Raw genomic sequence first — 17,522 nt, forward strand, 5'->3', positions numbered from 1 at the left:
GGAGGCACAGAGAACACCCCTCAAAATCAATAAAAATAGGTCAACACCCCGACACCTAATAGTAAAACTCACAAGTCTCAGAGACAAAGAGAAAATCCTGAAAGCAGTTCGGGACAAGAGATATGTGACCTACAATGGTAGAAACATTAGATTGGCAACAGACCTATCCACAGAGACCTGGCAGGCCAGAAAGGTCTGGCATGATATATTCAGAGCACTAAATGAGAAAAATATGCAGTCAAGAATACTATACCCAGCGAGGCTGTCATTGAAAATAGAAGGAGAGGTAAAAAGCTTCCAGGAAAAATAAAAACTAAAAGAATCTGCAAACACGAAACCAGCCCTACAAGAAATATTGAAAGGAGTCCTCTAAGCAAAGAAAGAGCCTAAAAGTAACATAGACCAGAAAGGAACAAGGACAATATACAGTAACAGTCACCATACAGACAATACAATGGCACTAAATTCATAACTTTCAATAGTTACCCTGAATGTAAATGCCCCAATCAAAAGAAAGAGGCTATCAGATTGGATAAAAAAACAAGACCCAACAATATGCTGTCTGCAAGAGACTCATTTTAGACCCAAAGACACCTCCAGATTTAAAGTGAGGGGGTGGAAGACCATTTACCATGCTAATGGACATCAAAAGAAAGCCGGGGTGGCAATCCTTATATTAGAAAAATTAGATTTTATTTTTTTTATTTTTTATTTATTTATTCATGAGAGAGAGGAAAGAGGGAGGCATAGGGAGAAGCAGGCTCTCTGTGGAGCAGGGAGCCCGATGCAGGACTCAATCCCAAGACTCTGGGATCCTGACCTGAGCTGAAGGCAGATGCTTAACCGACTGAGCCACACAGGCACCCTGAAAAATTAGATTTTAAACTGAAGACTATAATAAGAAATAAGGAAGGACATTACATCATACTTAAAGGATCTATCCAACAAGAAGATCTAACAATTGTAAATATCTATGCCCCGAACATGGGAGCAGCCAATTATATCAGCCAATTAATAACAAAAGCAAAGACAAACATCGACAATAATAATAGCACGGGACTTTAATACCAACCTCACTGAAATGGACAGATCATCTAAGCAAAAGATCAAAAGGAAAATAAAGGCTTTAAATGACACACTGGACCAGATGAACTTCACAGATATATTCAGAACATTCCACCCCAAAGGAACAGAATACACATTCTTCTCTAGTGCCCATGGAACATTCTCCACAATAGATCACATCCTAGGTCACAAATCAGGTCTCAAATGGTACGAAAAGACTGGGATCATTCCCAGCATATTTTCAGACCACAATGCTTTGAAACTAGAGGTCAATCACAAGAGGAAAGTTGGAAAGAACTCAAATACATGGAGGCTAAAGAGCATCTACTAAAAAATGAATGGGTCAAAACCAGGAAATTAGAGAAGAATTAAAACAGTTCATGGGAACAAATGAAAATGAAAACACAACTGTTCAAAATCTTTGGGATGCAGTAAAGGCGGTACCAAGAGGAAAGTATACAGCAATACAAGCCTTTCTCAAGAAACAAGGAAGGTCTCAAATACACAACATAACCCTACACATAAAGGAGATGGAGAAAGAACAACAAATAAAGCCCAAACCCAGCAGGAGAAGAGAAATAATAAAGATCAGAGCAGAAATCAGTGAAATAGAAACGAAGAGAATAGTAGAACAGATCAACAAAACTAGGAGCTGGTTCTTTGAAGGAATTAATAAGATTGATTAACCCCTGGCCAGACTTATCAAAAAAAAAAAAGAGAAAGGACCCAAATAAATAAAATCATGAATGAAAGAGGAAGGATCACAACCAACACCAAAGAAATAAAAACACTTACAAGAACATATTATGAGCAACTATATGCCAGCAAATTAGACAATCTGAAAGAAATGGATGCATTTCTGGAGACAAAAAAACTACCAAAACTGAACTAAGAAGAAATAGAAAACCTGAACAGACCCATAACCAGCAAGGAAATTGAAGCAGTAATGAAAATCTCCCAACAAACAAGAGTCCAGGGCCAGATGGCTTCCCAGGGGAATTCTACCAAACATTTAAAGAAGAATTAATACTTATTCTTCTGAAACTGTTCTAAAAAATAGAAATGGAAGGAAAACTTCCAAACACGTTTTATGAGGCCAGCATTACCTTGATCCCAAAACCAGACAAAGACTCCATCAAAAAGGAGAACTACAGACCAATATCCCTAATGAACATGGATGCAAAAATTCTCACCAAAATACAAGTCAATAGGATACAACAGTACATTAAAGGATTATTCACCACGACCAAGTGGGATTTATCCCGGGACTGCAAGGTTGGTTCAACATCCGCAAATCAATCAATGTGATACAATACATTAATAAAAGAAAGAACAAGAACCATATGATCCTTTCAATAGATGCAGAGAAAGCATTTGACAAAGTACAGCATCCTTTCTTGATTAAAATTCTTCACAGTGTAGGGATAGAGGGTACATACCTCAATATCATAAAAGCCATCTATGAAAAACCCACAGTGAATATCATTCTCAATGGGGAAAAACTGAAAGCTTTCCCCCTAAGGTCAGGAAAATGGCAGGCATATATCCATTATCACCACTGTTATTCAACATAGTACTAGAAGTCCTAGCCTCAGCAATCAGACAACAGAAAGAAATAAAAGCCATCTGAATCAGCAAAGAAGAAGTGAACTCTCATTTTTTGCAGATGCTACAATACTTCATGTGGAAAACCCAAAAGACTCCACCCCAAAACTGCTAGAACTCATACAGGAATTCAGTAAAGTGGCAGGATATAAAATCAATGCACAGAAATCAGTGGCATTTCTATACACCAACAATAAGACAGAAGAAAGAGAAATTAGGCATTTACAATTGTACCCAAAACTATAAGATACCTAAGAATAAATCTAACCAAAGAGTCAAAGAATTTGTACTCCGAAAACTATAGAATACTCATGAAAGAAATTCAGGAAGGCACAAAGAAATGGAAAAACATTCCATGCTCATGGACTGGAAGAACAAATATTGTGAAAATGTCTATGCTACCTAGAGCAATCTATACATTTAAAGCAATCCCTATCAAAATACCATCGAGTTTTTTCAATGAAATGGAACAAATAATCCTAAAATTGTATGGAACCAGAAAATAGCCCAAATAGCCAGAGGAATATTGAAATATTATTGAATATTGAATACAGCTCTATTACAAAAATGTAATTGTCAAGACAGTACGGTACTGGCACAAAAACAGACACACAGATCAATGGAACAGAATAGAGAGCCCAGAAATGGACCCTCAATATTATGGTCAACTAATCTTCGACAAAGCAGGAAAAGAATGTCCAATGGAAAAAAGCCAGTCTCTTCAACAAATGGTGTTGGGAAAATTGGACAGCCACATGCAGAAGAATGAAACTGGACCATTTCCTTACACCACACACAAAAATAGACTGAAAATGGATGAAAGACCTAAATGTGAGACAGGAACCCATCAAAATCCTTGAGGAGAACACAGGCAGCAACCTCTTCAACCTCAGCTGCCCCAACTTCTTCCTAGAAACATCACCAAGGGCAAAGGAAGCAAGGGCAAAAATGAACTATTGGGACTTCATCTAGATAAAAAGCTTTTGCACAGTAAAGGAAACAGTCAACAAAACCAAAAGACAATCGATAGAATGGGAGAAGATATTTGCAAGTGACATATCAGATAAAGGGCTAGTATCCAAAATCTGTAAAGATCTTACCAAGCTCAACACCCAAAGAACAAATAATCCAATCAAGAAACGGGCAGAAGACATGAACAGACATTTTTCCAAAGAAGACATCCAAATGGCCAACAGACACATGAAAAAGTGCTCAACATCGCTCGGCATCAGGGAAATCCAAATCAAAACCTCAATGAGATACCACCTCACACCAGTCAAAATGGCTAAAATTAACAAGTCTGGAAACGACAGATGTTGGTGAGGATGCAAAGAAAGGGAAACCCTCCTACACTGTTGGTGGGAATGCGAGCTGTTGCGGCCACTCTGGAAAACAGTATGGAGGTTCCTCAAACAGTTGAAAATAGAGCTACCCTATGACCCAGCAATTGCACTACTGGGTATTTACCTTAAAGATACAAATGTAGTGATCTGAAGGGGTACGTGCACCCCAATGTTTATAGCAGCAATGTCCACAATAGATAAACTATGGAAAGAGCCTACATGTCCATTGACAGATGAATGGATAAAGAAGATGTGGTATATGTATACAATGGAATATTATGCAGCCATCAAAATGAAGGAGATCTTGCCATTTGCAATGACGTGGATGGAACTAGAGGGTATTAGGCTAAGGGAAATAAGGCAATCAGAGAAAGACAAGTATCATATGATCTCATTGATACGAGGAATTTGAGAAACAAGAGAGAGGGTCATAGGGAAAGCGAGGGAAAAATGAAACAAGATGAAACCAGAGAGGGACACAAACCATAAGAGACTTTTAATCTCAAGAAACAAACTGAGGGTTGTTGAAGTGGAGCGGGGGTGGGAGGGATGGGGTGGCTGTGTGATGGACATTGGGGAGGGTATGTACTATGGTAAGCACTGTGAATTGTGAAATGCTGATGAATCACAGACCTGTACCCTTGAAACAAATAATACATTATATGTTAATAAATTTAAAAAAAAGTGAATGTTGCTAATTAAAAAAAAGATTAAAAGCTTCTGCATAGCAAAGGAAAAAATCAACAAAACTAACAGGCAACTTACTGCATGGGAGAAGACATTTGCAAATGACATCTCTGATAAAGGGTTAGTATCTAAAATCCATAATGAACTTATCAAACTCAACACCCAAAAAGCAAATAATCCAGTTCCAAAATGAGCAGAAGACATGAATAGATTTTTTTCCAAAAAAGATATATAGATGGCTAACAGACACATGAAAACATGCTCAGTATCACTCATCATCAGTGAAACACAAATCAAAACTAGAGATATCACCTTATACCTATCAGAATTGCTAAAATTAATAATACAGGAAACAATAGATGTTGGCAAGAATGTGGAGAAAGGCAATACTTTTACACTGTTAGTGGTAATGGAAATTGGTACAGCCACTCTGGAAAACAGGATGGAGGTGCCTCAGAAAGTTAAAAATAGAGCTACCCTACAACCCAGCAATTGCACTACCAGGTATTTACCCAAAGGATACAAAAATAGTGATTTGAAGGGACACATCACCCCAATGTTTATAGCAACATTATCAACAACAGCCAAATAATTGAAAGAGCCCACGTGTCCATCAACTGATGAATGATAAAGAAGTTGTGGTACAAGGGGGGGAAATCGGAGGGGGAGACGAACCATGAGAGACTATGGACTCTGAGAAACAAACTGAGGGTTCTAGAGGGGAGGGGGGTGGGAGGATGGGTTAGCCTGGTGATGGGTATTAAAGAGGGCACGTACTGCATGGAGCACTGGGGGTTATACACAAACAATGAATCGTGTAACCCTACGTCAAAAACTAATGATGTAATGTATGGTGATTAACATAACATAATAAAAAAAAGTTATATTTGATGTTAACTATACTAGAATTAAAATTTTTAAAAAGTTGTGGTATATATATATATATATATATATATACACACACAATGGAATTATTACTCATCAATAAAAGAGAATGAAATCTTGCCATTTGCCATGACATGGATGGAGCTAAAGATTATTATATCAAGCAAAATAAGTCAGAGAAAGAAAAATACCATGATTTCACTCACATGTGGAATTTAAGAAACAAAACAGATGAACATGGGCTTGGGGGTGGGGGCAGGAAGAGAGAGGCAAACCAGAAAACAGACTCTCAACTATAGAGAACAAACAGGTTTGTTAGAGGGGAGGTGGGCTGAGGGATGGAGTAAATACGTGATGGGTATTTAGGAGGGCACTTGTGATGAGCACGGGGTGTTGTATTTAAGTGCTGAATCACTAAATTCTACATCTGAAACTAACACTACACTGTTTGTTAACTAATCAGAATTTAAATTAAAACTTGAAAAAAGTTCAAAAATAAAAATAAAGAATGGACAAAGGAGTGAATAGACTTTGAAAAAAAATTTTTGAGTATAGTTTGACAAACAATGTTACATTAGCTTAAGGTGTGTAACACAGTGACTCAACATCTCTATATGCTGTGCTCACAAGTGCAGCTTCCTCTATCAGCGTACAGTGCTATTACAAGATTATTGACTATGTTCCCTCTGTTGGATCTTTTATTCCTGTGACTTATTCTAATGAAAACATACTGATGGCCAAGAAAAGGTACTCAACATTATTATTTATCAGGGAAATGCAAATCAAAACCATAATGAGATATCACCTCATATGGGTTAGAATGGCTATTGCCCAAAAGACAAGAAATAACAAGTGTTGGTGAGGATGTGAAAAAAAGGAGACCCTTATGTACTATTGGTGGAAAGGTAAATTAGTGCAGACAGTGTGGAAAAGAATATGGAAATTTATGAAAAGTTTAAAAATAAAACTCCCATATGATCCAACAATTTTACTTTTGGGTATTTGTCCAATGAAAATGAAAATACTACCTCAAAAAGATATATGTACTCCATGTTCATTACAATATACAATACTCAAGATATGGAAGCAATATAAGTGTCCATCACTGGATGAAAACACAAAGAAATAGTGGTATGCATATACAATGGAATAGTATTCTGCCATAAAAAAGAAGAAAATCTTGCTACTTGCAACAACATGAAGAGATCTTGAGGGCAGTATTGCTAAGTGAAATAGGTCAGACAGAGAAAGACAAATATTGTATGATCTCACTTATATGTGTAATCTAAACAAAACAAAACCCTGATCTCTTAGATATAGAGAAAAAACTGGTAATTGCCAGGGGTGGGGGTGGGGGTGGGAGTGGGGTAATGAGGAGGTACTATTCAAAAGATATAAAGGTTCAGCTATGCAAGAAGAATCAGGTCTACTTCTGTACAACACAGTGTCTATAATTCACAATACTGTATTGTACTCCTAAAAACTATGTGTGAGGAGAGTAGATCTCATATTAAGTGTTCTAACCACAATAAACAAAAAGACATTACCATCTTCGTTTCTTTTAACATCTTCACTTTGAAAGAGTTATTTTCAGTTTCAATAGAACTAAAATTCCACCCAAATAAACTGTATGGTTGATATTTCCATTCCCTTGACTTTTTAACTTTATAAAGTCTCAGATGGATAGGAATATATGTGTGTTATTTCCAAAGAAACTTTGAGCCTTTTCCTGTGATGATTTATAATTAATCTTTCATACATTTAAACTTCATAAAGTTTTACAATTATATCACTGATGCAGTAAATTGCTTAAAGAAACAAGTATTCCATGATGCTAAATGAGATAAGTCAAAGAAAGACAAATACTTGTAATGAAATCATTTATATGTAGAATCTAGAAAAGCCAAACTCATAAAAGCCCTTGGGGCTGGAGGCTGGGAGAAATTGGAGAGATGTTGTTTAAGGATAAAAACTGCAACGAGTAGATAAATAAGTCCCAGAGATCAAATGCACAGCATAGTTACCATAGACAACAATTCTGTATTATATACTTCAAATTTGCTAAGAGACTAGATTTTAATTATTCCCACCACAAAAAAGAAATGATAATTATGTGACATAATAGAGGTGTTGGCTGATGCTACCATAGTAATAATATTGCAATATATAAATGTATCAAAGCAAGTTGTTATATATACTTTAAACTTATATAATATAATATGTCAATTATATCTCAATAAAAATGATTTAAAAAGAAGCCAGCAGGCATCTAACTTAGATAAACCAGTGGTTTTAAGAAAAGACAGTGAAAATTACTACTGTGTAACAATGTATAAGAAAAAGAACATATTTAATATAGCATGTTTTGAATTTATGGTTTTTATTTTCAAATAAGGCTACCCCCAGTTTGAGAGCATAATTGTAAGCACAAACAGTGTCAAGAGACTGAAAAAATAATTAAAATGTATAATTTAAATTGTAGAATGTTGGCAGAATCGGAAATATCAAACACACAAACTCCCTGAATCACAAGGATATATAAGTTTTGTGAAAAGAAAAAATTAACAGGATTAGTCTTTCTTCAAAAGCCCTATAGTGTGATAATTCCAAGAAGCAGTTAAAATTACAATAAAAAATGACAAAAAAAATTGTATCCCATGATATTAATATAATTATATTATAAAAGTTAAATTATCTTCTCACCTGTTCTGGGTTTGCTATGAAGTTTATGGCAGTATGGTGGCGATCATCTTCTTGTAATAAGCTGAAGGTAAACTGATAGTCAATCAAAAGGCTGTCTGTGGGGGGAAAAAAAATACAATCCTGATATGTACTTTCACAAACTGATAACAAAAGTTAGGTGAAAACATTGTATATGAGTATTAAAAATAATTATAATTAATTATTAGTGGCCCATTCAAGACTGGCAAAATATATATCTTTCTCATCAAGCAACAAAAAGCAAAATACAGATATGGAAGAAGTCCTAATTCTTTAAAAATTGTACTTATTACTTCTGTTGTCATTACAAAAGTTCTACAAACAGAAAAGATATTCTGGAAACTACACATAAGTAAAAAGAAACTAAAAAGTCATCCATAACCTTATAACTAGAGAAAAATACAGGCAACATTTTGGTGCATTTGATTCCAGTTAAAATTCTGTAGACAGAAAAATAGACAGGCAGACATTTTGGTACCCTACTTTCAAAACATCAAAATTCCTTGAAAACATGAACTTTAATAGATATATAATATTTCATCACATACTATAATGCATTTCTTTGTTCCTTTATTATTGTGGTAATTTTTACCTTTAGCAATTTTAAAATGACTCTGTGATAAACATCATTCTACAGAAGTAAATTCATTAACAATTGACAAATAGAAATCGGGGTAAATAATTTTTAATTATGTTCATGTATAATGTTGAAACCAAGGTGAAACATTTGAGTTTTATATATCATGAGTAGCTTCATATAGTATACAGGAGTGAAGAATTACTCATTAATGTTAAACTGCCACCTTTACAAAAACATTTCAAATTATTTTAAATAGAGATGACTTCTGTTTTTCGGATACATACCTTTCATGTTATGCCCTCAGCCATTAAACACTATTAAAATAAAAAGTAAAGATAGGAATAATAGCACTGAAATTATTGTTAAAATTATCAAGGCATCATTCTTTATGTTGCTTACTACATATACTATATAAGATCCACCTTATATATTTCTCATATAATTTAGTGTAAGGCAACACTTCATCTTTCTCAGAATTTATATGAGATAATAAGAATTATGCAATAGGTCATATTTCCGATTTTCATCTGACTGCCAGAAACTGCAGAGGTAAATTCAATAGGCCAGTATATTCTAGGCATTGGAGACACAACAATAAATAATAAAAATTTCTCTCCTCATGCAACTTATATCCTACTGGATGGACATTAGAAATAAATAAATAAATAACTTAAGTATATAGAATAACAGATGACAATAAGTGTTTTGGAGAATAATAAACCAGTGAAAAGGAGAGAAACTGCTGTCAGGGTAAGAGTGTGGTTGAAATTTTGAGACAGAACATTTAAAGATGAAAGATAGTGGGAATATAAGCCATGGAGTTTACTGAAGAAAATGTAATCCAGGCAGAAGAAACAAGTATGAAACTCTCAAAAAAAGAGTAAGTCTTAACTATGAATCTTGTAAAAAATGATGTTGCAAGAAATAGGCCACAGGTGATGGTGGCGAGAATACTAGCAGTGGAGGTTACAAGAAGAGGTCAGTACTTGGAATGTACTTGGTAGATTCAACACAAAGGATTAGCTGAATAACTGGATGTAACATTTGAAAGAAAGAAAGGTTAAGCTTTTTTGACCCAAGACCACACAAAATGTCAGCATTAACTGAGATGAGTAAGAAGGCTAGGTTTTATTTTGGGGGAGTTGGAGGAAACATTAGGAGCCTAGTTTTGAAGAAGCAAAGGTTGAGTCACTTATTGAATTTCCAAGTGATACGTTGAATTGAGTTTAAGAGCTTGTTTAGTAGATAACATCTACTAAACACTAATTTGCAAATCATCAACATTTTAGATGAGATTTGAAACCCTGAAGCCAGGAAATCACCAGTTATAAACAGAGAAGAGGTGCAAGGGATAAGCCCTGAGGCATACCAATGTAAATAATCAGATCCTCAGGAGACGGAGATAGCAACCTATGAAATAGGAATAAAACCAGAATTTAGTGTCATGGGAGTTGGGTAAATATGTTGTTTAAAAAAGAGAGTAGTGATCACCATGGTGAGTTCCAGCTGGCAGGGGTTCAGAGGTAAGACTGCAAAACAGAGGAAAGGTATTATCTATTCAAAATGAAGGAAAAATACAACTGAGGAAATGTAAGCACTTTAAAACTAGTTTCAAGAATCTGTCTGCATAAATCTATTTACTTTTTCCTAGCATGAAGCGAAGTATTAAGAAGTCAGGAGTTACGTAAGGACTGTTAACAAGGGACACCTCATAGCTATGAGCAGAGGCTGCAGTGTCCCAAGCCTGCAGACATTCTTCTGCCTTTACGGACTCTAGGCCTGTGCCACCATCATGTCCCATCAAATTCTTGGCTGGGCATTCAACTTTGATTTTACTATACTTTGTTATTTATTAGAGTTGGAAGTACAAGAGCAGCACAATGTATCATTATATATGCTAATGACCAATCCTAATGTCACTTGGGCTAAAAAAATAAGTCTTAATCCTGTGGAACAAAATTAGTAGGAGTATTACTCAATTCAAGTGACTAATAAGAGTACCTATCAATGAATGTTAATTACTAAAAACTGAAGAAAGTTTGTGGTCCTAACAAAATGATTTCTTTTAAAGCTACTTAGAATCAAAGTCCTCCAGAAGCCAACTGTGCAATTTTCCACTTAACCTGGAAATGATCTATTTCTCCCCACACCAGTTTCAAACATCATGTTGGTATATTTGTAGGAGAGTCACAAATGAATAATTACCTGGCACTAAAAACATGTATCTCAATGCTGAAACTTACTCCGAACTTCTTAGGTAAATACAGTACAGGACATAAAACATTAAAATGTAAAATAAGTATCAAGTTTATGCAAATATACGTAATTTGAAAATAAGATTTGTACTATTTTAATGAACCACTTCCTTATGGTATACAACGGGAAGTCCTGTTTGACTACAGTCAACTCAGTTTATTGCGTTATCCATAACTAAGGAGTAATGACAAAGTAGCAGGAGGAATAAGTGTGATCAAGAGAGGTGAGAAAACTACTTCTTTTACATTCCAGTATACTTAACATACAGTGTTAGTTTCAGGTGTACAATATAGTAATTCAACAGCTCTATACATGACTCAGTGCTCATCAAGCTAAACGTACTCTTAATCCGTTATACTTATTCCACCCCCCACCCCCGACCCCACCCCCCCACTGGTAACAATCAGTCTGTTCGTTCTCTATAGTTAAGAGTCTGATTTTTTGGTTTGTCTCCTTTTTTTCTTAAGTTTGTCTCTTTTTATTTTTTCTTTGTTCATTTGTTTTATTTCTCAAATTCCACATATGAGTGAAATCATATGGTATTTGTCTTTCTTTGGCTGACTTATTTCACTTAGTATTATACTCTCCAGATCCATCCATGTTGTTGCAAATGACAAGATTTCATTCCTTTTTATGGTATATGTGCACATAATATGCCATTGTGCACATATACCACAGCTTTATCCACTCATCTATCAATGGACACTTGGGCTGCTTCCATACTTTGGCTATTGCAAATAATGCTGCAATAAATATAGGGATGCATATATCTTTTTGAATTAGTGTTTTCATATTCTTTGGGTAAACACCCAGAAGCAGAATTACTGGATCATGTGGTAGTTCAATTTTTATATTTTGAGGTACCTCCATACTGTTTTCCACATTGGCTACACTAGTTTGCATTCACACCAACAGTGCATGTCCTTGGGTAGGTAAAAGGCAATGAGCTCGGAACTCAAGGGATGGCCCAGTGGTTCATTCCCTAGGTTTGTGAGGTTTTTGTTTGTTGGTTGTTTTTGCTTTCTATGTATCCCCACCTCAGTGCTAGAGCAGCTACAATCTGGAAACAACAAGTTCATACCAAAAAAAAAAAAAAAAAAGTCCTAGGAAAATCCTGCTGCTGAGACTGTATGTAGGGTGGAGCCCTGTAAACCATGTTCATCTTGCGCTAAGGTGAGCAGAGTTGGAGACTGTATTGCTGCAGGAAATACAGCAAAGTGTTAAGTTTTACTAAACCTCAGTAACATACATAACCTTCAAATGATAATATATATACTACAAAAGGATATATAATATATATATAAAAGTACATGCACTATACTTTTCAGTGTATTTTAAATTTTCATAATTTAAAAAGTGTAAACTGTATACTGCATGTTTAAATATATTACTGGCTAGAAACAATTATTTGAAAAGTTTGTGAATAGAAAAATACCAAAGGGATATATGTCACAACTTGAAGAAACCATAAACCCTATATAAATGAATCCTCTGATTTTACAGACTAAGCCCTGAAGTTTGGAACAAGTGTAAATGATACAACCAACTCTTAAATATTTTGGTTAACAATCAGCAATCTCTGATAATTCGGGGAAAATTAGAAGTTTGCAATTAATTTCCCAACTGTATCTAAAAATAAGGCCTACAAATATGGGTAAAACAGATGTAAAAAATAGCTACTCTTCTTTACAGTTCTTTCACTTTTTCTATGAACTTGGTAGAACTTAATGTGAATATGAAACTGTTCATAATTCTGGCTGCAAATTCTTATTGTATAGATTTTTTTTTAAAGCATTAAGACCTGCAGTGTCACAGAGCGCTGTGAATTGTGTAGGACTGTTGAATCACAGACCTGTACCTCTGAAACAAATAATACATTATATGTTTAAAAAGAAGAAGAAGAAGACAGCAGGAAGGGAAAAATGAAGAGGGGGAAATCGGAAGGGGAGACAAACCATGAGAGACTCTAGGGGAGGGGGGTAGGAGGATGGGTTAGCCTGGTGATGGGTATTAAAGAGGGCACGTACTGCATGGAGCACTGGGTGTTATATGCAAACAATGAACCATGGAACACTACATCAAAAACTAATGATGTAATGTATGGTGATTAACATAACATAATAAAATGGAAAAAAAAAAAAAGACCTGCAGTGTCCATCCAATGTACGAGCCACTACCCATATTAACTACTGGGCACTTGAAATGTGGTTAATTAATTTATTTTTCATTTATTTGACAGAGAGAGAGAGAACAAGCAGGGGGAGCGGTAGTCAGAGGGAGAAGCAGGCTCCCAACTGAGCAGGGAGCCCGATGCGGGACTCTATCCCAGGACCCCGGGATCATGACCTGAGCTGAAGGTAGTCGCTTAACTGACTGAGCCACACAGGCACCCCTAATTGTATAGATTTTAAAAAGTGAAAACAAAGAGAAAAAAGTTGACATCTTTTATCTTGTTAGTTTGACTTGAATGAGAAAGAAAAATATCTATTTGTGAACATAGAGTATATATATTATTATATATATAAGTATATATAATAATTTAACATGAGTAAACTGTCTAATCATTTAAAAATATCTATTTGGTATGCATCAAAGAAAAAGGAAAATCTAAAAAACTCCACAAAATTAAAGATGAAAGATGAGATAATAACACTGAAGGCTACAATAAAAAGGAGCTAAATAAAACTAAAAAAATACAGAAACAAAATGTAATAAAATAATGGTAAAATTAAACATAGTAACAGAATCAGAAAAGAAAATAATTAAAACAATGTAAGACTGAATCAGTGCTATGTAGGTCAAATCTGAAAAAGCCTCCCAGAATTAGAACAGAGATGAAAATCACTCAAGAGGAGTAATAGGCATAGAAATGTTCAATATATGCATAACTAATGTTGTTAAAGAAGACATCATGACAAATTGAAAAAGTACATGATATATACATATTATACACATATATGTTATATGATAGAAAAGATCTGTTGAAGACAGATTGGAATATTATTTTGCCATTAAAAGGAATGAAGTACTGATACTCAGTATAACATGAATGACTCTTGAAACATGGTAAATAAGTCAGTCACAAAAGACCATACATTCCACAGTAACATTTATATATATATATAGATATATATAAATATAAAATAACATTTATATTATATATATATATATCTCAAAGTAGACAAATCCATAGAGACAGAAAGAAGTTTGTTAGGGTTTGGGAGAAGGAAGAATGAGGAGTGACTGTTATATATGTACTGGTGTCTCTTAGGAGTGATGAAAATGTTCTAAAATTAGATTATGGTGATGGTCACACAACTTTCCAAATATACTAAAAGACATGGAATTGTACACTTTAAAAAGAGTGAGATTTGGAGTATATGAATTATATCCCAATAAAGCTGTTATTTAAAAAATATACTGACATCTGAGCATGTTCCTGTGTACAGGCATGTGCGCACATGCACACACACATTCACACAGGCAAATGAGATATTTACAAAGTAAGATGAAGCAAGATGACAAGTGTTCTTAAGTAACAATATATATCAAAAGAAAAGAAACTGGAGCAATATTTATGGAATATGTATACTCAGCCATGCTGTCTACACAGAAAAACAACATAGTGATAAATCTCAGGTAAGCAAATGTCCTAGAAGGACATGATCTATATACTCTCCTGCAAAAAAATTATTCATCACATTCTACAACTAAGAGACAAATACAAATAAGGAAACAGCATAACATAAAGGTCTGGTAGTGAATAGATGACAGATTTCAAGTTAGAATAAAAGAAGAAAACAAAGTTATCTTTTTATGTCTAAAATCAGATCATTTACCAAGAAATATAAAACCACTAAAATAATAAACAAGTTTAGTATATAGTCAGATAGAATATAAAAATATAAACACCAGGGTGCCTCGCTGGCTCAGTCAGTGGCACATGCAACTCTTGATCTCAGAGTTGTGAGTTCAAGCCCCAAACTGGATATAGAAATTACTTAAAAGTAAAATCTTAAAATATATATATATATACAAGCATCTACAATTCTTACTTTGGGGCTACTATACTACATTGGTGATTATGCTCATCTCTCCACAAAAAAAAAAAAAAACACATTGCATTAATAACAACTACACAGTTAGCCCTAATATCTGAGATCTCCAGACTTTTTTAAGATTTTTTAAAAATATTTTATTTCTTTATTTGTCAGAGAGAGAGAGAGCACAAGCAGAGGAAGCAGAAGGCAGAGGGAAAGAGAGAAATAGGCTCCCCATAGATCAGGGAACCCCATATGTGGCTCAATCCCAGGATCCTGAGATCGTGACTTGAGCCGAAAGTAGACACTTAACCATTGAGCCACCCAGGCACCCCTCCAGACTCTTTTAAATCCATACTTTTTGCTTATAATACAGCTGTCCTGGGAGTATAGAGCATTTGAGTCCTATAAGTCCTTTTAAAAATTGAAAACAAAAAATTAATGCATAATTAAAGTATGTGTGGAAATTGAAACTAAGGCTCATGTCAAGAGGGTAATAACAGAAAGACAATGAGGCAAGTGAAAAAGTAGAAAGTGGATAAAATTTTAAATGGAGTGCACAGGATTTCCATGAAAGGCAGAACAAGGAAGGTGGAATAATGCTTCAGAGGAGATGAAATTTTTGAACAGTTATAGAAAAGCAATTATTTATCGATGTCAAAGGGACCAAGGCAGATGCTATTCCCATGTCTAGATTCTAAGGTGTCAATATTAGGAAAGAAAAAACAGTCAACTCTTCCTTTAGGGAACAGCTAGGTTTCAGGATACAGTAAGTTTCAGTTACAACAAGATAGTGAAATTCCATAATACTCTCTAGAGTATTATGCTAAGCTAAATAAGTCAGAGAAAGAAAAATATCATATGATTTCACTCATATGTGGAATTTAAGAAACAAAACAAACGACCAAAGGGGAAAAAGAGAGAGAGGCAAACCAAGAAATAGACTTAACTACAGAGAACAAACTGATAGTTACCAGAGGGGAGATGGGTGGGGGGATGGGTTACATAGGTGATGGAGATTAAGGAGTGCATTTGTTGGGATGAACACCAGGTGTTCTATGGAAGTGTTGAATCACTATATTGTACACTGCGTGTTAACTAACTGGAATTTAAATAAAAGCATCTTAAAAAATGATAGTAGAGTTGAAGAAGAAGAAGGGGACGAGGAGGAGGAAGAAGAAGAGGAAGAAGGAGGAGGAAGAATATACTTGGTGATTTAATTTTAAAATTTTTTTAAAAAAGGAAAGAAAGAAAGAACACCACCCCAGAACCAAATGAGCATACTTAGCTCCCGAATGTTGGTTTCTAAATACCATTCTCCAATTATCAGAAACCATGGCTTCCTGGAATAATGGTTGATTCCAGAGCAAAGGCAAGGAAAGTACAAGGTACGTCTGAAATGTCTTGTAGTACAAGACAATAAGAAAATACTCAGAAAATGATGGAGTCGTGCCAAAAAGAAGAACAAGCCAATTTGAGGGTATTACTAATAGCCAAATCTAGAGCAGTTTCAGTTATAAAATAAAGATAGTAATTTATTATAAGCTATAAAATACATATCCATGAGGCAATACTGATATAAACAAATAACTGAATAAACAAATAAGGGGAAAGGAACAGCTCTTCCTTATAGTTAATAAATGCAGAAGAAATAACGGAATAGAAAATCACCATTTGGCAAGTACATTAATAACTTTTTCAGGTAAGAATTATCAATGTATATTAAAAATAGTGGGTGACAGTATGAATGATAAATAGGATATTTACACAATCTCAAAGAATTTCCTCTAAGATACTCATTAGATATAAAAAGAAACAGTAACTTTAGAGTGAACAAAGGGGTACCTACCACAGAGTCACAGCTGATCAAAGATAATAACATCAATGGTGGAAAAAATTGGTATCATACGCTTCCCGATAGTATACACTGAGAAAGACACACATCACTTCTGCGCTATCCTTACTAAAAATGCACAACCTGAATTGAACCATGAAAAAAAATCAGACAAATCCAAAGTAGGGGTTATACTATAAATATCTACCCAACACTTTCCAAGGTCAAGGTCACAAAGAAATATTTGTAAATATATGTAAGTCTGTGATTATTTCACACTGAAAATTTTAAAAGAACTTTTTAAAAGCTGCATATATGTCCTCCAGTTTCATCCATGGCACATATTGCAGGATTTCCATTCATCGGTCAATGGACATTTAAGCTGTTTTCACATATTGGCTGTTTTGAATAGTGCTGCAATGAACACTGGCGTGCTATTATCTCTTTGAGATCCTGATTTTAATTCTTTTAGATAAATACTCAGAAGTAAAACTGCTGGACTTAAG

The 17,522-nt window shown here is 34.7% G+C and overlaps 1 protein-coding gene across 3 annotated transcripts in view; it reads right to left on the reverse strand.

Annotated features, from left to right (window-relative positions):
- The window catches only part of ATRNL1 (attractin like 1), a 919,082-nt gene that overhangs the window by 551,629 nt on the left and 349,931 nt on the right, over positions 1-17,522 (reverse strand). For all 3 annotated transcript variants that reach the window (XR_012381651.1, XM_025881114.2, XM_073904148.1), the window contains exon 22: positions 8,289-8,383. Coding sequence is in view for 2 of the 3 variants with exons in the window: in XM_025881114.2 (XP_025736899.1) it covers positions 8,289-8,383 (95 nt within the window). In the remaining variant the exon portion in view is untranslated. The remainder of the gene's footprint in view (positions 1-8,288; positions 8,384-17,522) is intronic.

Source organism: Callorhinus ursinus, unplaced genomic scaffold (genome assembly GCF_003265705.2).
Source record: "Callorhinus ursinus isolate GAN/ISIS: 27379988/994484 unplaced genomic scaffold, GSC_fseal_2.0 scaffold20, whole genome shotgun sequence".
Taxonomy (NCBI): Eukaryota; Metazoa; Chordata; class Mammalia; order Carnivora; family Otariidae; genus Callorhinus; species Callorhinus ursinus.